Source organism: Delphinus delphis, chromosome 18 (genome assembly GCF_949987515.2).
Source record: "Delphinus delphis chromosome 18, mDelDel1.2, whole genome shotgun sequence".
Classification (NCBI taxonomy): Eukaryota; Metazoa; Chordata; class Mammalia; order Artiodactyla; family Delphinidae; genus Delphinus; species Delphinus delphis.
The window spans coordinates 18,072,237-18,097,752 of NC_082700.1; the positions used below are offsets into that span (position 1 = coordinate 18,072,237).

The 25,516-nt window shown below is 34.9% G+C and overlaps 1 protein-coding gene across 2 annotated transcripts in view; it reads left to right on the plus strand.

Annotated features, from left to right (window-relative positions):
* The window catches only part of CAB39L (calcium binding protein 39 like), a 99,772-nt gene that overhangs the window by 43,928 nt on the left and 30,328 nt on the right, over nt 1-25,516 (plus strand). For both annotated transcript variants that reach the window (XM_059996183.1, XM_059996182.1), the window contains 3 exons: nt 6,137-6,278; nt 10,955-11,119; nt 16,622-16,740. In XM_059996183.1, coding sequence (XP_059852166.1) covers nt 6,168-6,278; nt 10,955-11,119; nt 16,622-16,740 — 395 coding nt within the window. In that variant the 5' untranslated portion in view covers nt 6,137-6,167. The remainder of the gene's footprint in view (nt 1-6,136; nt 6,279-10,954; nt 11,120-16,621; nt 16,741-25,516) is intronic.

A 25,516-nucleotide genomic window follows, 5' to 3' on the forward strand; every position in this document is an offset into this window, starting at 1 on the left:
CTTTCTTGAAATTTATTTTAATGTGATGGTTTAATTTTCTTAGTTTGAGCGAAGGTACCTGTGACTAAGTTTAAATTAGCAAGCTCTGTGAAAGGCTTTTGGAAATCTTCCTTTCTTACTTATTGTTCATTGTAAAATAACCTATGTGAAGGAAAACAAGGCTCATTTTTGAGTTGACTTTCTTACAATGAGTTAGCAGTTTGGTTATGTTTTTTATGGTTTTACCTATGGAAATCTTGAGACTTCTCTTGTCTTCAATGATAAATTTCCCACTCCATTAAGCTTTCGTGGAAAATCTTTGAACTGAAAACTATTATTGAACAGCACATTTGGAGGTTAGACATAAAGGCCTAGAGATACTCATTAGCCACCTACAGATAGACATTTATTCCCCTTTAAAATACTTTAAGGGATAACAGTGAGGGTATTTAATGCCCCAAATGACCTCTTCTCCTAGCTTCCCTTTCCCTGGCCCCCTTCAAACACACTCCTCTCCACTTACGTCACTGAACATGTCAGATGAGGTATTTGAGGGATTGACTTTGGGTCATCTTTAGAGGCGCTCACACATAAGTTAGGAATATGAAATATTCTACTGTGCCTTAGGAAAGGGAATGCTGCCAAGCTGGCAAAGTCTACTAAAAATCTACAGGGCCTGAGTTCCCTGGGAGCAGAGCTGAGGAATTTTTTTTGGCTTTCTCTCCAGAATCTGAGCCAAGTGCTACTCTTAATGAAATTTCATAGCCAAGTAACAGAAATCATATTTGTTTGACTAGTGCTTTGAAAAGACATGATGATCAGATATTCCACAGTTTGAACTTTAAAAAATGGTGATTTAGTCATTAAAAGTATCATTTATGAGAAGGTGTTTCCATTGTAAAAACATTTGCATGATCTATTTAACAAAGTTTGGGGACAAAAGAAAAACGTTGAAGGAAGAAGAAAACTAAGTATTTATAAGCCAGCTACCCAGAGGCAATCACTGTTAACTTTTTTAAATGATTTTTTCTATGCATAGGTTTTGTGTATTTGTGCTTTTGTTTGCTTTTACATAGTTGTAGTTATGCTCTATATTATGGGATGGTGTTTTTTTAACATGTACATTTCACATTCTTTGTAAACATTTTCATAGCCATATACTATATTTCATCAAATCTAAGAAGCCATTGGTTGTAAGGCATATACTCTTGTACCACTAAGAAAGAAAAAAAACAAAAACAAAAACAAACCCTGCCAGTTAGTATAAGGTCCCATCAATTGTAAGACACATGCACATTTTAGAGATGTTAAAATATGGAAAAAAAAGTTATAAAGATAACCTTTATTAGTTTATTTTCTTAGGACAGATTGATAGAAGCAGAATTACTAAAGTCAGAGGTTGTGAATATTTAAAGGCTCTAGATCCATATTGCCAAATTATTATCCAATTTATACTTCCACCAGTAAGAAAAGAGAGGGCCTGTTGCATCTCACCATCAATAGAATTGAATTTTCTCAAAACAACAACAAAAAACTTTGTTATATGATGGGCAAAATAGTCCTTCACTTTAAGTTTGCATTTTTCCATTATAGAGAATAAACATTTACTATGTGTTTAACTGTACTTCCTCCTTTGCGGTTTTCTAATATCTATGCATTATTTCTTAATGATTTTCTTATTTGTCTTAGATCTCTTTTTATAATGATATTAGCCCTCTGTCTTTCATATTCATGTCACAGAATTCTCTTATTTGTTGTTTGCCTACAATGTTTTTATTATTTTATCCATAAAAATTCAAAACAATTTATTAGATTTGTAACATATTTATATTAACTGATTTGTCAGTCTTTTTTTTTTTTTGAGATTTATTTCATCACTTCTAAAATTAGAGAAATTATTTTACATCCAGAAGTTTGAAAGTCACTTGTAGTAACATCTATATCTGGCCTCTTTTGTTCCATTGGTCTGTTTTTCTTGTGTCACTTTCACTTATAGCACTTGATAGCACGTTTAATTTCATTCCCTCGTAAGAAATCTTCCTTTTTAAAACTCGTTATCCTTGTGAGTTTTTTTTGGTATTCTTGGCTTAATTTAGTTACTAAAAACTTTTTTGGACTTGTGACTGGAATTGTATCAAATTATGGACACTAGGATTATTGACATTTTAATGATATTCAGTTTTTCTATTCAAAAACAAAATAGGTTTTTCTATTCGGTTCTTTTCTTAGTTACATGGGTTTATTCCCCACTATTATAGATAATACAGAAAAATATCAAGATGAAAAAATTTTAGATGTATCACAAATCTCATTCAGATAATACCATTAACATTAGCTGAGCCACATTCCAGAAATAGTTCTGTGGCTGTATACAATTAAAAGGGTGGCTTGCTGAAGGATTGAGTAGACAAATAGACACATCTTGTACATCTTTAAGTACGTCTTTCATTTGTTAGTTTTCTACTTCAGGAACAGTAATTATCCTTATGTTGGATTATCACTGTCCATTTTCCATAGTGATGGATTCTTTATTTTTAACTTTTTATTTTGAGATAACTAAAGATTCACATGCAGTTATAAGAAACAATACAGAGAGATCCTGTATACCCTTCATCTAGCTTCCCCCTGTAATGACATCTTGCATACTAATTAGCAGGTAGTGAATTAATGGATAATGATCAGCACTTTTTAAAAAAATAATGTAGGATAGAACAGATAGAACAGAATGGAATCTATCCAGAGGGCAAGTATTGTTTCATGAAACAATTATACAATCATTTATACATTCCTTTGCTCTGGATCACAATATAAAATGCATTTCTTACTACAAGTCACTATTTAAAAAGTTGAAACCACTGCCCTAGAGAAATTCTCATACAAATGTATAAGTAGACTGGCAAAAGAATCTGTGTTATGATCATGCGTGTAATAATAAACAATTGAAAACAATTAGAACTCGGAGAACTGATAAATAAATTGTGGTATAGTCATACAGTGAGATGCTATACAGCACGTAAGATAAACGTGAGATTTGTGTATTAACACAAATAAATCTCATAAACACAGTGTTGAGGGAGAAAAAAAGAAACTGGCCATGTAATACCATTTCTATAATGCTTTAAAGCATACACAACAATATGACATATTGTCTGTAATATTAGTAGAAGTGTGAAAGCATATATAGGTAAGGGTAATGATAAATAGGTACAGTATGAGCCAGAGGGAAATGGGATCAGAAAATTGTACCAAGAGCATTGCTTTAGTTGTTTTATTTTTTAAGCTGGGTGGTAAATATACAGGAACTTGTTACATTGTTCTCTATTTCTTCTTCTAGATGCCCTAAATATTTTATTTAAACTAAATTAAATTAAAATACCTAGGGGAAAAGGTCCTGTTGAAGCATTTTGATTAGCTTGATGGTGTCACAATCCATTTGTGAGCCAATTGCTGTAGCCAGGGCAGTGGAAGGAATACTCTGGCCCCGCCTGGGTCATGTTCCCACCCTTTTGGTAGGGTGGGGTGGGAAGGAGAGCAGACAGGTCTAGCACCAGAAAAAACATGCACCAAAAAGTACCAGAGATTTTCTTTTTCTTTTACTTTTCTGATTCAGTTATTTCTAATTCTATTGTTATTTCCATCATTCTTTTCTTGAGATTTTTGAGGCAGTTTCCTTTTTAACTTATTTAGTTGAATCCTTATTTATTTTTATTCCCACATGAATGCATTGTAGATTTGCACCCTCCCAAATGTTCTGCCAGCACTATCAAGGCTCCCTTTCAAGAACTATTTCTGGTTTTTAGCATTTATTTTCTTGAACTCTTGTGGGTTTGACTCCATCTCATCTTTTTGTAAGAATTTTAGTAGGTGTACACGGTCTATTCACACATAAATATGTTGGCTAGAGACTTAATTGTGAGGTTATAGACTTTCCCTTTCAGAACTCTGTAGATTCTCTCCATGGTTTTATGACATGTAGTTTTATGGAAGTCCAAAGACAGCTTAATTTTTATCCTTTTTGTTGTTAACAGTCATTTTGTAGGAATGAGCTTTAAGAGAAGAATGTTGGTTTCTTCTAAAAGCCACAAGGCACTGAATTTGGGGTCTCATCATTAATCTCAACTAGAAAAATTCTGTAAATGACCACATTTAGATCTTTTTTTCTGCTTAGGCTGTTTTATCTTTGTTGTTTCTCTCCATTTTTTAGTTCCTTTTGCATTTGTTGTCTTCCTCCACCTCTTTTCATTGTTGTAATACCCGTTTTTATAGATAGAACACTGTATCTTCTCCATATTTCCATAATATATACTATACACACATACACATGAACACACACCAAGTACCTTTTCTCCATCATTTAAGTTTGTTTAACCTTTTCTGGCATTCTAGCAAAACCCTTTGTGTGGCTGTGTCTCCCACTACATTGTGCACCCTCTGAAGCTTATTTTGCATTTACTAGTGCAACGCCTCACACCTTACAGGTGCTCAGTAAATATTTTCTGAATGAATAAATATAGACTAACTAATTGTGTACCTTTTGGTTGTCCTCAATCAATTTTCTGTGGGGTCATTTCTGTTGTATGCAGCTTTGGATTGCCATGCTGCATTTTGGGGTGTTTCTGTATATGTGTGTATATTATGTGTTTTTGATCTTTTATCTTGACCAACTCTCTTTTTGTCTAAGTTCTTCTCTTCCTTTTTATAATTTTTATTTTACCAATTATATCTATTCTATCTCCTACAGGGAATTAATTTTGGAAGTAACCTTTCCTGTCGAAGTCCACAGGGCATTTCTCCCCTTTGCTTGTGCTTTTTTTTTTTTTTTTTTTAGTAGAAACTATTTATTTGTTGTTTATTCTGTTCACTTACTTTGGAAAGTGGAAAAGTACAATAGGGCCCATGTCAGTCCTCTGATATTTGTGTGCTGCATGGCCTGCTGTCAGCACTAACGCCGGAGGGCAGGCTGATGTGTGCAACCCCACCACAGCTTTCAGTGCCCAGGAGGCATTCACCTGGTGTCAGTCCGTTGGACTTAGCATGGCATCTTCTCCTGTTCCTGCTTCTTGTGTTGTTGAAATATAATGTGTGTTCTATAACTCTGACATAGAATGGGAGCCTTTGATTTATCACATCATATTTCTGTAATGTTTGAAATATTTTTGCTAATAAATGTAAAGTAAATGAATATGCCTCTACTAACTGGAGCCTTTAATTTTAGATTTTTTTCTAAAAAAAAATAACACATTTTTAGTGTAAATAGGGCAATGACAGCTATATTTGGCTTTCTCTGCTCTATGTAAATAGATGTTCTCAAAAAGAAGAACTGATTTTCCTGTTCCCCTCCCACCTCACCCCCCATCATGGTAGTCCTCATTTCATCAGTGAGTATGCCAGCTGAATGTTTGAAGAGTAAATAAAAAACGGATTCTAAACAATTTTACGTTGTAATTTTGTTGCTGTGGAGTGGCATGTTTTTAAACATTGCTTTACCAAAGTATGTGGATCCTAATCCCACTTTTGTTCTACATGTTTTATTTTATCTATGATTATTATTATCACCATCATCATCATCACTCTCTTTAGTCAAAATATCTAGTTTTAAATATCAGGTTATTCTCTAAAAATACTCCTTTTCCCCTTCTTGCATAAATCTTGAATTTCTATTTTAGGAAAGATTTTAAACTTTGAGTAAAAACTTTTAGGTAAACTTTAAAAAATATCTTTCTTAAAATATTTTATATTAATTTAAATTTGGCACAAAACTTGGTGAAACTTGTTTTATTTTTTTAATATTTATGTATTTATTTATTTGGCTTCGCTGGGTCTTAGTTGCTGTACGCAGGATCTTTAGTTGCAGCATGCAGATTCTTTAGATGATATGTGGGATCTTTAGTTGTGGCATGGGGGACCTTTAGTTGCGGCATGTGGGATCTAGTTCCCTGACCAGGGATCAAACCTGGGCCCCCTGCATTGGGAGCACAGAGTCTTAAATGCTGGACCACGAGGGAAGTCCCAATGAAACTTGTTTTAGTTTGACTGATTTTAATGTTTCATATTACTGAATTGGTTATTGAAAACTTATAAGACATTTTGGTATAACAATTTAATCATGTTAAGAATTATAATTATAATTTTTGTTTATTTGTTTGTTTGTTTTTAGCATTCCACATTGGAAGAAGAGATTTCTATAGATGAAAAAAATGCCTTTGTTTAGTAAATCGCACAAAAATCCAGCAGAAATCGTGAAAATTCTGAAAGACAACATGGCCGTTTTGGAAAAGCAAGACAGAAAGACAGATAAGGTATGCGGTAAAATAATAACATTTTTATTAAAATACATGAATAGACCAAAAAAGCTAATGTAAAATCTTCATGAAGAATCCTAAACATGGTCTGTGATGCACTCGTAGGCTCTTTGTAAGTACGTTTAAATTGATTCCGGGTTTTATGCAACTGATAATTGTTGAGTCTGTTGTCTTGAACTCTTCGTTCACTTTCTAGAGCCTCTGACCAACCTTGGATCCCTCTAGACTTAAACTAAGGGGTGACACCCCACCCTCTACCTCTGGCAACCACCAATCCATTTCAGTTATAAAAAAGAATGATATCTTGCCATTTGCAGCAACATGGATGGACCTAGAGGTCCATTATGCTAAGAGAAATAAGTCAGAGAAAGGCAAATACTGTGTGGTTTCACTTATATGTGGAATCTAAAAAACAAAACAAAACAAATGAACAAATATAAAGTAGAAACAGAGTTATAGATACAGAGAACAAACAGGTGGTTGCCAGAGGGGAGGTGGGTTGGCGTTGGAGGGGGAAGAAATTGGGAGGGAGATTGAGGTACAAACTTCCAGTTGGGTGTGAAAGGTACAGTGTAGAGAATATAGTTAATAACTATGTAATACCTTTGTATGGTGACATATCATAACTAGACTTATTGTGGTGATCATTTTGGGTTTTTTAATATATATATTTTAAATATTTATTTATTTATTTGGCTGCGCCAGGTCTTAGTTGCGGCGCACGGGATCTTCACTGCGGTGTGCAGGATCTTTTAGTTGCAGCATGCAGGCTCTTAGTTGTGGCATGTGGGATCCAGTTCCCTGACCAGGGATCCAACCCGGGCCTTCTGCATTCAGAGCTCAGAGTCTTAACCGCTGGACACCAGGGAAGTCCTGTGGTGATCATTTTGAAATGTATAGAAATGTTGAATCACTGTGTTGTAAAACAGAAACTAACAGTGTTGTAGGTCAATTATACTTCAAAAACAAACAAAGAAACTCAGAAAAAGAGATCAGATTTGTGGTTACCAGAGGCAGGGGTACTGCGGAGAGGGAACTGGATGTAGACAGTCAAAAGATACAAACTTCCAAGTGTACGATAAGTAGGTACTAGAGGTGTAAGGTACAACATGATAAATGTAAGTAACACTGCTGTATGTTATGTATGGAAGTTATTAAGAGAATAAATCCTGAGTTCTCATCACAAGGAAAAATATATTCTTTTCTTCTCTGTTTCTTTAATTTTGTATCTATATGCAATGATGGATGTTCACTAAACTTATTGTGATAATCATTTCATGATGTATGTAAGTTGAATCATTATGCTGTACACCTGAAATTTATACAGTGCTGAATGTCAATTATATTTTAATAAAACTGGAAGGAAAAAAACTCAGAATGAAGAAAAAATCTAAGGGGTTATACTGGTATATAATATTATACTGACATAGAGGGTAAAATGTTTATATTTAAAGATCAACTGATAGTTTCTACTACAGTGCAGCCTCTTTTTTTTTTTTTTTTTTTGGCACACCGCGCAGCATGTGGGATCTTAGTTCTCTGACTAGGGATTGAACCCGCGCCCCCTGCAGTGGAAATGCGGAGTCCTAACCACTGGACTGCCAGGGAATTCCCAGTGCAGCCTCATTTTAACATTGTTTTAAAGTCCTACCAAGAAGGGCTTCCTCAGAGGAAGGGGTTTTTAGTAATTCAGTTATTCCTTCAAAGGGACATTGAATCCTACATATGTAATTTGTCTCTAAAGGGACTAGTTTATGGCAAGATTCAAGATATCTGTAAAATAAATACCCTCGAGTTAATGGTATCTTTCTGTCCCAGTGAATGATACAATATTGTATTCTTGTGATGATGTAGAAATATATTTTTTATCCTACATCTTGTAAGGAATGTAGAAATATATTTTTATTTCTAGTGTACTTTGTAATATTGAGCAAAATATTGGCTCAATAGAATGAAGAAATGACCTTCATATAAGAGTGAATCTAAATAACAAAAGAGAGGAAAAAGGAAAAGACATAAAAAGACACTAATTTTCATTAGTGATCAGGAAAAGTCCAATTAGAACAACAGTAAATTCGTATTACATTCCTACTATCTTGTCAAAAATGAAAAATGTCTGATGCTATTAAATGTTGACAAGTGTGGAGAGCAATAAGAACTTTCATTCACTATGAGTGATAAAGTATAAATTGGTGTTTGGAAATGAGTTAAGTATATTATCTGTTAAATATGAAGATATACATGTTCTAAGACCCTGCAGTTCCCCTCCTAGTATAAACTCTAGAGATGTTCTTGCAAATATGCACCAGGATGCATGTCAAGAATGTTCGTAGCATTGTTGTTCATAGTAACCCCTCAGTGGAAACAACCCTGATGTCCATCAACAGTAGAAGTGAGAAGTTGTGGTCCAGCCATTGATGGAATACTACAGAGCAATGAATGTTAAAGAACTGCTGCTACATGCGGCGGCAAGGATGAACCTCCCAAATATAGTGTTGAGTGAAAGAAGCAAATCATAAGAGGGTACAGGTACTATTCCAAATCAGCAGAACTAAACTATGTTGTTTTGGGATACAAACATAGGTGAGAAAACTATAAAGAAAAGTAAATAAATGATTGTCATCAAAAACATAAAAGTATTTACTTCCGGCTGAAAAGGCGGCATTCAAGTGACTTCTGGGATGCTAAAAATGTTCTATTTCTTGACCTCTCTTATGGTCACACTGGTGTTTGCTTTATAATTATTCTTAACTCTATATATGTTTAAAGTAATCTTCTGTGGATATATGTCACAATTTAAGGAACTTCCAACCTTTAATAAATTAAGGATTGCTTTAGCAATATCATAAAATGTATCTGGAAACTAATTTTTTAAGTAGTGTCATGCTACTATGAGTTACTTTTATTATTTTGCCTTATTCTCCTCATTTCCTTCTTCAATTATAATGATTAGAATACAATACTTGAAAGTAATAAAACTATATTTCTTTAAAAACAGTCAGCAAATTGTTAACTAATTGGCCTGTTTTTTTTCTTCACCTGTTTTTTTTTTTTTTTTTTTTGGTATCCCATGCTTGCTTGCTTGCTTTATTTATTTATTTTGCGGTACGCGGGCCTCTCACTGTCGCGGCCTCTCCCCTTGCGGGGCACAGGCTTCAGATGCACAGGCCCAGCGGCCATGGCTCAGGGGCCCAGCCGCTCCGCAGCATGTGGAATCTTCCCGGACTGGGGCACGAACCCGCATCCCCTGCATCGGCAGACGGACTCTCAACCACTGTGCCACCAGGGCAGCCCTTGCTTTATTTATTTATTTATTTATTTATTTATTTATTTATTTATTTATTTATCTTCACCTGTTTTTAAAAAAATTTTCTATTGAGTGTAATTAAGATACCATATAATCCACCATTTTAAAGTGTACAATTCAGTGGTTATTAGTTTATTCACAAGGTTGTGTGACCATCACCACTATCTAATTTCAGAACATTTTCAGCACCTCCTTCTCCCTTACCCAAGCCCTAATACTCACTAATGTACTTTCTACCTCTATGTATTCTCCTATTATTCTTTAAAATGCAATGAGGGCTTCCCTGGTGGCACAGTGACTAAGAATCTGCCTGCCAATGCAGGGGACATGGGTTCGAGCCCTGGTCTGGGAAGATCCCACATGCCTCAGAGCAACTGAGCCCGTGCGCCACAACTACTGAGCCTGCACTCTAGAGCCCGAGAGCCACAACTACTGAAGCCTGCGCGCCTGGAGCCCGTGCGCCGCAAAAAGAGAAGCTACCACAATGAGAAGCCCGTGCACCACAGCGAAGAGTAGCCCCCGCTCACCGCAACTAGAGAAAAGCCCGCGCACAGCAACAAAGAGCCAACACAACCTAAAATAAAATAAATTAATTATAATTTTTTTAAGAATTAATAAAAGCAAAATTATATGTTTTTAATAAAAACATATAAAATATGAGGCCATTTAAAAAAATGTGAGATCTTTTGCTTCTTTTTTTTAAGTTTCATAGATAACAAAAAGATAATGGTTATGTGTGAGGGATCAGTGGATTGACAAAGGTTATGGGTTTTGACAATGTATGATTTTGTACCTACTCCATTAAAAAAAACAGAATAATAGGGATTTGTTGAAAAACATTAACAAATGATTTAAATAAAGACTACTAGCTACTGATAAGTCTTCAAAATGGACTGAATTTAATTTATAAATTAAATTTGTAATTAATTACTAGTAAAGTTCAGTATGAGTATGATTTAAGGAAGTTCTTGGGGGCTTGCCTAGCAGTCCAGTGGTTAAGACTGCACACTTCCACTGCAGGGGGTGTGGGTTCGATCCCTGGTCAGGGAACTAAGATCCCACGTGCTGCACAGTGCAGCCAAAAAGTAAAAACACTTTTTTAATTAAAAAAAATTTTTTTTAAATAAAGGAAGATCATTTCAATTATTCTAACTAAGTAGAAATACTGAAGATCTCTCTTTTATAAATTAACTTTAGTAACATTTTCTGAAATAAAAAACGCAGTGCCTACTGAATGGTTTTTGTTTGTAACTGTACACAGTTCTTTAATCATAAGTAAGCAGGGCTCAATAAGTGGTTTTTGTTTGTTTGTTTATAACTTGAAATTTTTTATTACTCAACTATTAGCATACTTTTTGGTCACTAGGCTTCAGAAGAAGTGTCGAAATCACTGCAAGCAATGAAAGAAATTCTGTGTGGGACAAGTGACAAGGAACCCCCAACAGAAGCTGTGGCTCAGCTAGCACAAGAACTCTACAATAGTGGGCTGCTGGTGACACTGATAGCCGACCTGCAGCTGATAGACTTTGAGGTAAACTATCTGCAAAAGGATGACAATTCTGCTTTTCAATTTTTATATACATACCAATATTTGACTGTAATTTTTTATTATTACTGTTTATATATTATTTAAAATCCCATTTTCCCCTGAAAGTTCTAAAATCATCTTAATCGTTTTTTTAAAAAAGCAAAAGGTATACTGGAATTAAGTTTTATGCGGCTAAGTAAGAAACTTACTGGTCAATAATAATAATAATAATAGATAACATTTGTTGAGTGCTTACTGCATGTTGTACAGTTTCCAAGCACTCATCTCATTTAATTCTGAAAGCAACCTATATATGATTGGTACTATATTATTAGTCTTGTTTTACAGGTAAAGACCCTAAAGTTCAAAGATATTAAGTAATTTCCCCTAAGTCACTCAGTTACTAAGAGCCTAAGCTGAGATTCAAACTTATTTTCTCCAGACCTGTTTCTTTAATTGAAATATTTATACCAATGATTTAAGAAGTTTGTTAAATGCTACTAATATAGGATATTTATCTCATTTTGAAAGCAATTATACCTAATTGCCTAAATAATAAATAAAACAACACCTAGAAACATAAGTGGTGAATATGTGTAAGCATTTTATCATCAGTGGTTTTTCAATGAAATATATATACGTAAGGCACATTTCAATGATGGAAGTCTTGGTTTTGATTTGTTTGCTGTTTTGTTACCACTATCAGGCTTTTGATACTCTCAGGTAAGGGCTTGGATCTCCATTAATTCTCAAAGATAGAAGAGAATGGAGATTTCTGAAGTAAATTGCTTTGTGTTTTGTCACCAAGGAAGTTAAAAGAAACTCATTACAGTGATTAGACCAAGATAAGGTCAGGGCTCTGGGGATCTGTGGAAATACTAGCCCACAGCTCTCTGGATGGCTTAGATAGGGGAAGATTTTGGCTGACTGGAGCAGAGGAGGAGGAATGCAGGGCAAGACTGCTCTGGACAGTGAAGTCAAGTGTGTTGACTAGAAACTACACTGACTGAGGGCCTCTCAGGGCCCAGACTTCAACTCAGCCTTCCTTTCAGAAACACCTGTTTTTTTCTTTCCTTCCCTCTCTTACCTGTTTCTCTAACCTTGACATTTTCTGCTCAATAATCTCCTACTTTTTCCTCTTGCCTGGCTTGTCACTCTCCCTCCCCATCTTACTCCCTATTTCCTTTTTAAACCTGGCATATGTGGAATTAAAGTGTAGTTTTATCATTGTGTTTATATACTTTCATGTTTTTTAAATTTAGTTTAAAATGAGGTATTATGGACATTTGTAGGAGCTGTGCATAGTGGAAAAACACTTGACTTGGATTTAGGAATGTTTATAGAGTCCCTGCTCTGCCATTTGATAGTTAGTATCATAACTTCTTTGAGACTAAACCTTCTCATCTATAAAATAGGAATAATATGAACTTATATCATTGTTTTTAAATATTAAACAAAGTAAAATATATATACATATACATGTTATGGAAGAACACTAAATACATGTGCAGATATATACAGATGTCAGATAGTATATTTTCATCTTCTCTCTTTCTCAAACTTAAGTTAAATGTAAGCTGGTTTATTTTTGTTATAACCTTTGATGTTTGTTTCTGTGTTTATTATTTTAGTTTTAAATTTAGTTGGTGAGTGACCATAACTGGGAAACTCCCTGCTCTTGGAATACAGTATTATATTTCTATAAATCTCCCCTTGTTTTGCACATTTCCCTGAAAGCAGCAATGTATTAAGCTATTATCATCACTAATTAATATGTTAGCTTGAGTTAGTTTATGAGATTAGCTTAATTTGCAATGGGATGCTGGAAGGAATATGACCAAGGTTGGTTACGTTTTTTTTTTTTTTTTTAACATTTTTATTGGAGTATAATTGCTTTACAATGGTATGTTAGTTTCAGCTTCACAACAAAATGAATCAGTTATATATATACATATATTCCCATATCTCTTCCCTCTTGCGTCTCCCTCCCTCCCACCCTCCCTATCCCACCCCTCCAGGCGGTCACAAAGCACCGAGCTGATCTCCCTGTGCTATGCGGCTGCTTCCCACTAGCTATCTACCTTACGTTTGGTAGTGTATATATGTCCATGCCTCTTGAGTCAGGGATGAGATGTCGTCAGGTCCAGTGACCTGGAGAAGCCTTGAGCGACCACAGAATAGCATAGGTTCAAAGTGCTCTCCAAGAATTGGGGAGGTGGGAGTAGACCAGAGAAAAACTTAGGGTGCCTCACAATTTTGTGCAGCTTTGGCTTAGAAAACAAAAGAGGAACAGTAAGAAACACTTATGCAAATTTCCCTTATTTTACATGGTATACTAGAAATAAATATAGAGAAGTTTACTTAAAAATTATTTGGGGATTAAGACATTCAATTGCCTAAAAATTGACTTATACATTATCAAGTAGAGTAAACTTTTATTCTCTGGAATCCTTGGGGGAAAAATTATCTTTCTGAATATGTGCATTTTCCATGTAGCTAAAGATTAACTCTTCAAATGAAGAAAGTTAAGTAGATTACTTTTGTGGATTACTTTACATTTTCTTTATAACATGCATTGTATACTTGCCTCTCCTCCAAAATTATATACTAGATGTAATCATTTTTTACTGATGACTCAACACTATCATTATGAAGGTCTATTATCATGATAATTGCAGACAGTTCTTTTTTTCAGCTTTATTGAGGAATAATTGACCAGATGGTTCTTGACTTTGTTCATTTAGTTGATGCCTAGAACATAGTTATAAATGAATGTGATATTCAGTAGGTGAAGCTGTCCTCCTCAATCAAACCCATAGCAAATAAATACTTATAAATACTCTTGGTTGAATGAATGAATGAAAAACAGTTAAAATTGAAAATGGTTCAGTTTTAAGCATTCCACCAACTATATACTCATAGTATTTTCAGGAAGGATGCACCATTACTAGCATTATGAGCCCACTTGCAGAAATGTTTTGTGTATTTCTATGGACTGGAAGCATGAATGATCAGCCCACAGGCAGCAACTTTCCTTCTCAAGCTTAAAGTATCCATATAAACTAGTGACCATTTGATAAAACTCCGTCTAATCACACAGAACCCCACCCTCCTCATCTCTTGGTTCTTAGGTAGCCCTGGTACAGCTCGTTCTGGATTGAGAGTATCTTGAGTACTAGGACTGCATTTCCCATGCCTAGTTCCATATCCATTGGTTGGATGAATGAATCAATGTAGGTATGAGAGTGAGAAATAGAAGCAGAGGTAAGGGAATTGGAGCAAAGGAAGATGTCCTGAAGCACAGCAGTAAGCCACTTTTCTTAAAGAATTAGTAAATGTGTAGAGCATAATTCAGGAATAATGATAATACTTCAGTAAGTGAATAGCCTCTCCTGGGGCTTCTTTGAAGAGTATAACAGTCATTTGACTGTAAAATCTTTGTTATATTTTTATAACAGGAAAGGAAAATTATTACTTTACGGAAGGGCTGCAGCTTTTGCCAGATAACCTAAAAGGGTGGAGCATTCCTTACAGAAAAAAAAAAAGAACTTTTGTTTAGAAGACACCTACATGGGCTTTTTTGTTAGTTGTGAAAGGTGAGGTCTCTAGGCAATGTTTGGAAGGAAAAAGACTGAAAGAAAAGAGCTTAGATTCCCTTTGCAGAGTAAAATAACAGAAATTTGAGAAATGCTGTCTCTTTGGCTAAATTTGATAGGAGTAGGAAATAGAAGAGAGATAGGAGAGGGTCTGGAGTAAGGGAGAGAGAAGGCTCCAGAGCCATGACAGAGGAAGGGGCTTAAGGAAAAAGATGATCAGGAATGCTGAGGAATCTTTAATAATCTTTAATTATGATGTATAGGATTCAATTTGAAGTTGTTTCTGCACTGTACTATAATTACCCTTTGTTACCCTTAAACCCTTGATAAAAGAACTATGTACTAATAGTATATGTCAAATGAAGGAGAAGAGGTGGTTTTCTATACTTGGATAAACAGTATATAAAATAACTAGCTGAGAAAATAACTAGTTGTAGAAGGCAAGACAATGAACAAGGGCTGAGAGGAGCTAGGAGCAGGGATTTGAAATCCAGAGCTGATAACAGTGATGGTGGCCCAAGGCCTTGGTTTAGATTGGGTAGCAGAGACTGACTCAGGAATCTGTGTGGCAAACCCATTTTCTTCTTCAGGAATCAAGAGGAAAGTGGTCCATTGGGGTGAGGAAAGTATTGGAGGATCCTGCTGTTACGTGAATAACGGCTAGTTAGAAGACAGACCTTTGGGTTAAAATTGTTTGAAAGAAAATCTCATTACTTTATAGCCATAAATTTTTGTCTAATCCTTTAAGCCTTAAAATTGCTGACGAAAAAAAATACTTCAGCATATTCTAATGAGGTAAAAAAAAAAAAGAGTTATGGCTGAGATTGCAAAGTTTCTGATTTGTGGGCTCAGGATCAAACTCAGAGCTGTGTTTTTTGATGTTTGGGCACTATTCAAGACACAGCTTTAGACTCTTTGATGTTTTTAAACACAATGTGATAAGAGATCAAAGGATGAAAATGTATTGCATGTAAGAGTTGATGCATTCATTTTAAAGGTAGGTGTGCCTTGTGAAAATAGGCTGGATGCAAAGTCAACTGTTCAGTTTGAATTAGAAAACAGCTCAAAGAAGCAGAAAACTTCCTAGGGAGGGTGGTAGGGAGATGCAAGAGGGAGGGGATATGGGGGTATATGTATACGTATAGCTGATTCATCTTGTTATACAGCAGAAACTAACACAACATTGAAAAGCAATTATACTCCAATAAAGATGTTTAAAAAAAAAAAAAGGCAGAAAACTTCCTACTGTGATAATTTAATCTCTAGGCTTGGGGATAGCAGACTATCTTTTGTCTCCCCTTCTCTATCTTTCTACTTTACCATCTTGAATCTAGCATGCTCTTCTAGTCCATCTCTAATTTAATCTCTAATGATTATTAGAGATTGCTACGTTTAAAAAAAATAAGCTACGTTTTTTAAAAAATAAGCAAAATAAGCACTCCAGGATCAGCTTCTCAATAAGCCATTTTATGGTCCTAAGTTTTTGAAAATTTCCATTCCCTAAATATCCTTTTCTGTTCCCTGGCCCTCATTAAAAAGTGGTCCTTAACCTTTGGTTTTATTACTATAAAAATGAGAAATCAGAAAGCCTTGAGACACAAGCTTTGACTGTACTTCATGCATTTAACAGTTTGAAATGCTTACTATATGTGTAGGGCATTGATTTTATTTGATCTTGATTTTTTTGGTTGTTTATATATTTTGTACCTATCATTAGACAAATTAAGTCAAAGAATTCACAATCTCAGGTGGGAAAATACTATGTCATATTAAATGGAATGTGTGTGTGTGTGTGTGTGTGTGTGTGTGTGTGTGTGTGTGTGTATAAACAGCTTTTGAAATAATTCACATGCCATGCAATTCACCCATTTAAAGTATACAACTTAATGGTTGGTTGTTTCTTTAACAGGGAAAAAAAGATGTGACCCAGATATTTAACAACATCCTGAGACGACAGATAGGCACTCGGAGTCCTACTGTGGAGTACATTAGTGCTCATCCTCATATCCTATTTATGCTCCTCAAAGGGTAGGTGCGTGCTTTCCTTTAAAGTAGGTTTGAGTTTAGAAAAGTTGTTAAAAGTAATATATAGCATTAGCCTCATTTGAGAAAACAATCCCTTTTGGATTCATATTTGCCATGCTTGAAGTTAGCCCTCCAAATCTATGTCTCTGGGATTACTCAGGCTGCAGCAAAATCCTTTTTAAATAAATTCCCTTCCCCTTACTGCCTCTCTTTCCTCCACTTTCCTGTTATCTCTTCCTATTACATTATTGCTTGTGCTTTCCAATCTGCCCTTTTTCTAGCTGCCCACTTAGCCTCTTTGCATAAGACTGAATCCCCTCATTACACAAATACACACACACACACACACACACACACACACACACACGCGATATCCTTTCAATGGCTAGCATCTACTATGGTGACATGCTTCACGTGAGGATAGAATAAATATCACTGTATGTATATGGGACCACAGGGCAGCCAAAAAACTAAAGTTGGGTCAGGTAATAGAATTCCTGATTATTACTTTTTATGTATACTCATTTACAAATGTTTCTTGGGCATTCTGAGGCTGCTCCAACTCCTAAAACCAGAAATATGGATGTAGAAAGGCTTGGGGATAGCAGACTATCTTTTGTCTCCCCTTCTCTATCTTTCTACTTTACCATCTTGAATCTAGCATGCTCTTCTAGTCCATCTCGTCTGTGTTCAATTCCCGAATCCTTTCTTGTACATTTTAAAACATTTTATTGTATCAAAATAATACATACCACATAGTTTAAAAATCAGAAATATCAACAAACATCAGCTCTTTGTCTCTTCCTTCTCTATTCCTCAGTCCCATTGCCCAAAGACAACCACTTTCATCTTTTTTATTTGTTCATCTGGTATTTACCTCTATATTATCAATAATGGGCTTTTACTAACTTCTGATTTACCAATTTTAAAAAATATCTTTTAACTTTCTCATAGACTAGATGACAATTTAGTATTTCCACCACCACTGTTACTCCATTTTCCTTCTCTTAACCCTCCCAATATACTTTATCACAATTTTTAATTTTATTAGTCACATTTATATTATTATAGCTATGTAATTATTATTCATTGTTGAACAAAGTAGTGTACTATAATTACTTTGTTTTTTAGTACAAAATATTGTTTTTACTGGAGAATTAAGTCTTTCAGTTCTGGAAAGGGAAATATACTTGTATCATGTATTAGTTAGGGTAGGCTAAACTTATAACAAACCTTAAGCTTTATAACAAATGGACCCCAAAATAGAGTGGCCAACTACAAGATAAATTTATTTCTCACATAATAGAGAAGAACAGATGTTCTAGGTCAGCAGGGTTTCCTTCAACATGTGGTTCCTAAGATCACTTTGTTGATTGCCATTTCAGCCCGCAAGAAGGCAAAAGTACTTGGGAGAATTTATGAGCCAGGCCTGGAAATGGCTTGCATTACTCGCACTCACATTCCATTTGAGAGCACTTAGTCACTTGACCTCTTAATTCTTAAGGAAACCTGAGAAATGTAGTTAGTGCCCAGGAAGAAGAGGAGAAAGGATTTCTGTGGACAGTTAACATTCTCTGCCACATACTGTTTCTTTGAAAATTTATTCCCTTCTATATTCTCTGTTCTCACTTTCTCGTTCTCCTGTTAGTCAAAGTTAAATCTCTGGGGTTGATTTCATATCTCTTCTATTTTCTGTTTCTTTGTCTTTTTGTTTTACTTGTCAGAAGATGTTCTTTTTTTTTAACATCTTTATTAGAGTATAATTGCTTTACAATGGTGTGTTAGTTTCTGCTTTATAACAAAGTGAATCAGCTATACGTATATATATCCCCATATCTCCTCCCTCTTTCGTCTCCCTCCCACCCTCCCTATCCCACCCCTCTAGGTGGTCACGAAGCACCGAGCTGATCTCCCTGTACTATGTGGCTGCTTCTCACTAGCTATCTATTTTACATTTGGTAGTATATGTAAGTCCATGCCACTCTCTCACTTCGTCCCAGCTTACCCAGGAGATGTTCTTAATTGTATCTTCCATTGAAGATAAACTCTACTGAATTCTCCTTTCAGCGACCCTATTTTTAATTTATAAGAGCTCTTTTTTTGCTCTCTGATTTTTCCTGTTTCTTGTCTCTTCCACTTCTTAGCTCTGTGACTTTGGGCAAGTCACTGCACTTTTCCAAGCCTCAGTTTTCTTATCTATAAAATTTGTAATATTACCTTTGCGCTAAAATAATTTTGCATTATATGCCTTAGACTATGCATTGTCAGACCGACCTGTGTGTTCAGTCAGGGTTCTGCTATTAAGACCTTGGGTAAGTTACCTAGCTTCCTTAAGTCTTGATTTCCTCATTGTAATATGAAGACAATAATAAAACCTACTTCAGTATGTCATTTTGAGTCTTTACTGAGGTAGTTCTTGCAGAGCATAGCACCAAGCACATGGTACTCAGTACTCAGTAACTACTAGTCTAAAAAATTATTATCCCTATCCCTCTTAAGAGCTGCAGTTCACATTGAGATATATGTGCAATTTTAAACAAATACAATTAAGACCATACCCAAGTGTCAGAATAATATTATAAAGGGAAGTGTTTGTTTCTAGCTCAGATAAGATCTACAAAATGTAATGGGTTATGATCTGCCCAGCTGGTCATTGGTGGATAAGGCTGGAATGATCAATTTGTACCCCCTTCTGGAGATTCTAAAATGTTAAGCTAAAGCATTTGACATTATCCTGTAGGAAATGGGGAGTCATTGGAGAGTTTGGGAAGAAGAATATCAGATTTGTGTTTCAGGAAGTGAAGATAAATTAATAATCATTTAAAGTTAGTTTGTAAATAAATGATCCCTTGAGAATGCTAAAATGTGTTGTCCTAAAAATATATTGGAGAGCCTGTCAGCTGATGTGGAAGAGAAGTTGTGTGGATGTTCTAAAACAGTATCTTCCACCATGGGGTCGTTATGTGAAGGATACACGCAACTCCACGGACTTCATTCCTGGAGTGGGAATTATTTGTTTGGAGGATCTCCTTCATGTAGCTGCTGTCACTGAATAGCAGTCAGGGGATGGCAACTGCCTTGTATTTATTTTGTCAAAGAGCTGCACCAGATACAAGTGGCTCTGCTAAAGATATGAATTTAGTGTCTTCTTACCAAGGAAATTATAAACACATGAAAATTATTACTGTTAAGCTTTAAGAATTCAGATAAAAGCAATCCAATAAATTATAAAGTATGGTTGTAGGGTAATTTTTTCATTCCTTTTATATATGATAGAATATATATACATTTTATACATTGACACATTATATATGCTTTGTGGAAGGTGTGAAAATTTAGCGTAATGGGATACTTATTTTTTAAATTAAGTTGGTGAAGAATTACAACTTATATTGGAGAATATAACTTTATTTTCCCTTTCTAGAAATAATGAGACAAGATAAACAACTAATTCTAATTGTTATTCATTAATAATTTATCTGCTGGAACATATTACAGATCTGTAGTGAGCCTTTATTATTTGTGATGTGCACAGGATTCATTAATGTGTAATTGTCCCCTATATTTCTCCCACCCCTTCCCCTTTTTCAGTAGAGAGAGTTGAGAAAAAAACCTAGTGATAGGAAGCCAGGCAGGGGAATTAGACTAAGCTAGAAGGTTATGTCCACTGGCACAAACAAGACTTAGAGATGAGGAGGAAGGAATCAGAGGGAGAAAACCCACTAATATCAGGAGAGGGTTTTGGAGGTTTACTAGTGGGAGGCTCCAAAGTAGCTGCAGAGTAAATTAGAGGAGGGAAGGGAGTTTGAGAAGTGGTGCTGTAAGTTATAAATCAATAATTTTGAGAGACAAATGATAAAGGTTGGAATCTCTTTTAATAACTTTTTCCTACTAGATTATATTTATTTATATGTGATTCTATAAAACATGTGGGGCATTGGCACTTTTGCAGTTATGATTACATATAAAATTTACTGAGTATGAATAATCAGTATATCTTTATTTTATCTTTAATTATTTGAAAATGTGTCTCTGTCCTATTTGGTGGTGAACTTTATGATGAATTCAAATGACTACTATTCTTTTACAAATTAGTTGCTGCAAAAGATCACTCAGTTTCTGAACAAACTATTAAATTGATGTAAGTAGAAATTTTCCTTATATTTCAAATATGAACTCTTCTATTCATTAATCACCTGTATTTACCAGGAATCCTATTATAATGGATAATTTATAATAATTATATGTCATTTTTTCTGTATTTAAGAAAAAACTTAGCTTTCATTTATTTTCTCATATGTGGAAAAAGTAATTTTGAGTCATTTAATTTAAAAAACACTTTCTCAATATACAGATTTCTAAGACTCCCATTTTCATGTAATTATAGCACACAATAGAAAAATAGGAATTGTTTATTTTAAGCATAACTCCCTCAAATCTGATTCATCAGGAAAGTTTTATAAACCGTCTTTCCATATCTTCTGAAAAGTTAATAATTAGATTAGGTTGTCAGGCTAAAACTGCTTATTAGTTCATTTATTAGGGGTCTACAATAATAATAGCACTAATAATAGTAAGTATAGTAATTGTAGTAGTTAACATAATACTTAATATATGTCAGGCCCTGCTTTGTATTTATATAATAGTCCTGTGGATAGTTATTGTTGTTTTTGTTGTTGTTATTTTTATTATACCTATTTTATAGAAGAGGATACTGCAGCCCAGAGAGGTTAAGTAACTTGTCCAAAGTCACATAGCCGGTATACTTTAAACTCTAGTAGTCTGACTCCAGAATCTGTGCTCTCAGAACAATATCCAGCTTTCCAGTCTTCAAGCAGTTATAGTGTACAGTGAGCAGAGATAACTCATTACAACTCATTGTTGTTTCTTTACCAGTATATTCTGTGGGTGCACAGATGAAGAAGTCATCACCTCTGCTTGAGATGTCAAAAATGAAGCAGGTCTTAAAGTAGAAAATTTCCAAATAGACACAGAGAGTAGAAGGATTAGGTACCTCCCATGCAAAGCCACAGAGGCATCAAATTGCACAATGTGTTTGGAGGATGACAAGAATTCTGATGCAGCTGGAACCTAGTGTGAATGGAAAGTAGGGATGAGGGTAAAGCTGGAAGGGCTAAGACCAAGTTATGAAGAGTCCTTCATAAGTCTTTCAGTCCTACCAAGGAGTCTAAATGTTATTCTAAAGGCAGCATGGAGCCATCCACGGACTAGATGTGATGAGTTCTGGTGGCAGTATAGAAAATGGCTTGGAGAATTGGGGGTCTGAGATTCCAGCTTGGAAGAGTCCAAGCAAGGGATAATTGGGCCAGAACTTTAGTGGTGATATTGGGGATGAAGAGGAGTAGATATTTTTATTTATTTACTTTTATTTTCTTTTTTATATCTTTATTGGAGTATAATTGCTTTACAATGTTGTGTAAGAGTAGATATTTTTAAAACATTTTATTTTTTCTGATTCAAAGTAATACATGTTTATTATTTAAAAATTCAGACATTTTAACACAATATTGTAATTCAACTATACTTCAATACAAATAAATTTTAAAAATTCAAACATTTTAGAAATCTATAATATAGAAAGGGAGTGCATACCGTAATCCTTCCCAAAGAAACCATTATCAACAATTTGGTGATGACTTCTCTGGTTTTTATCCTATATTATAATGATTCTTCTTTTATTTTTTAACCCAAACTTTAAACTCATTGCCTCACTTCCTGTTTTATAGATACCATTTATTGAGTGTTTGCTGTGTGCCAGGTATTACATTCAACGTCTTATGTTATTTCATTTAATCCTTCTAACAATACTATGAGGACTAGGTATTATCCTTACCATTTTACAGATGAGGAAATTGAAACTTAGAGTAAGACTATTGCTCAAGGTTATAAATACAGCTAATAAGTAACAGAGCCAATTTTTCAATCCAGATCTGATTCTAAATCCCATCTTCTTAACCATTAATACGTCCTTAATAAGATTTGAAGCCCTTGAGATAAGAAGGGAGAGGTAATTATAGAAGACCCTGAGGACAGAGTAGACAAGAAGCCCTGAATGAACCAGCTTTACCCATTACCATTTTCTAGGTTAGCTTGAAATGCTAGAGGTTTAGCTCTTTGTTAAAAATCAGCATTTTTACTGAATTATCTCTTGTAAAGTTGCTTGAAAACTGGGGACATAATTTGATTGGTGCATTCAGATATCAAACAGTGATGTCATTTAGGTAAACAAATGGGACCTAATTAAACTTAAAAGCTTTTGCACAGCAAAGGAAACCATAAACAAGACCAAAGACAACCTTCAGAATGGGAGAAAATATTTGCAAACAAAGCAACTGGCGAAGGATTAATCTCCAAAATATACAAACAGCTCATGCAGTTCAATACCAAAAAAACAAACAACCCAGTCAAAAAATGGGCAGAAGAGCTAAATAGACATTTCTCCAAAGAAGACATACAGATGGCCAACAAACACATGAAAAGATGCTCAATATCACTAATTATTAGAGAAATGCAAATCAAAACTACAATGAAGTATCACCTCACACCAGTCAGAATGGCATCATCAAAAAATCTACAAACAATAATTGCTGCTGAGGGTGTGGAGAAAAGGGAACCCTCTTGCACTGTTGGTGGGAATGTAAATCGATAACAGCCACTGTGGAGAATAGTACGGAGTTTCCTTAAAAAATTAAAAATAGAACTATCATGTGATGCAGCAATTCTACTACTGGGTATATACCCAGAGAAAACCATAATTCAAAAAGACACATGCACCCCAGTGTTCATTGCAGCACTGTTTACAATAGCCAGGTCATGGAAACAACCTAAATGTCCATCCACAGAGGAATGGATAAAGAAGATGTGGTACATACATACAATGGAATATTACTCAGCCATAAAAAGGAATGAAATTGGGTCATCTGTAGGGATGTGGATGGACCTAGAATCTGTCATACAGAGTGAAGTAAGTCAGAAAGAGGAAAACAAATATTGTATATTAACACATGTATGTAGAATATGAAAAGATTGGTATAGACGATCTTATTTACAAAGCAGAAATAGAGACACAGGCGTAGAGAACAAACATATGGATACCAAGAGGGCAAAGGGGGTGTGGATGAATTGGGAGATTGGGATTGACATATATACACTATTGATACTATGTATAAAATAGATAACTAATGAGAACCTACTGTGTAGCACAGGGAAGTCTACTCAATGCTCTCTGGTGACCTAAATGGGAAGGAAATCCAAAAAAGAGAGGATATATGTATATGTATAGCTGATTCACTTTGCTGTACAGTAGAAAGTAACACAACATTGTAAAGCAACTATACTCCAATAAAAATCTAAAAAATAGGGGCTTACCTGGTGGCGCAGTGGTTGAGAGTCCGCCTGCCAATGCAGGGGACGCAGGTTCGTGCCCTGGTCTGGGAGGATCCCACATGCCGTGGAGCGGCTGGGCCCGTGAACCAGGGCTGCTGGGCCTGCGCGTCCGGAGCCTGTTGCTCCGCAACGAGAGAGGCCACAGCAGTGAGAGGCCCACGTACCTTAAAAAAAAAGAAAAAAAAAAAAAAAAATCTAAAAAATAAAAAAAAAGAAAAGAAATGCAAAAAAAAAGAAGATTAGACAGTGGAGTCAGATGATGAATATGGCTCAAGATGGAGGTCAGCATTATTCTGTTAGTTGAATTGCTCTTTGAAATTATCTCAATTCTTTAAACATGTTAGTAAGAACATGTCTCAACAGAACTAAGTGCTTTGCCACTACTATATATTAAATGATAACTAAAAAGAAACTCCTGTGCAGCACAGGGAACTTTACTCAATACTCTGTAATGACCTATGTGGGAAGAGAATCTAAAAAGGAGTGGTTATATGTGTATGTATAACTGATTCACTTTGCTGTACCACAGAAACTAACAACACTGTAAATCAACTATACTCCAATAAAAATAATAATAAAAAAGAAAAAGAAAAAAAGACAGAAATCATAAAAAAAATAATGTCATTTAGGGATATGATAGTAACATGCTATACTGGACCTAAGTCTAACCATAAAGAATGTAAGACAGAAAGAAATTGATTCTTGTCTATCAAGGAGAATCATTTGGATATGGGATACAAAACACAGTAAAAGGATTTGGAACCCAAATTTTATGAAAACATCATTAAAAAGGACTTTCTCACTTCAAACGAACTTTTCTCCTGGCCCACGCAAATGACATTTCAGGGTACTGAGAGAACTTGAGAGTGAGGTCACTAAACTGCTCTCAGTGATCCATAAAGAACCATTGCCCGTGGAAGATTTTCCAGAAGTCCAATATTAAAATAATAAATTTCTCCTAATAATCTTATTTGTAAAAATTTTATTGCAAAAATTTTCAACCATATACAAAACAAGACAGTGCAAAGAAATCCCATGTACTCATCTCCTAGCCTTAACAACTGTCAGTGTTTTGCTGTGTTTATTTCATCTGTCTTCCCAACACCTCTTCCCTTGTTTTTTCTTTTTTTTTTTCTTTGACTGGAGTATTTTAAAGCAAATCTCAAATCTCATGTAATATCATCATATCAACCCTAAACGCATCAATACGCATCTCAAAAATAAGATAATTTTTACATAACTACAATGTAATTTTGCACTTAAAAATTAATAATAATTCATTAATAACTAATACCCAGTCCATACTCAAATTTCCTTGATTGCCCCCCCCCAAATTTTAGTTGGTTTGTTCAAACAAGAATTCTAATAAGGT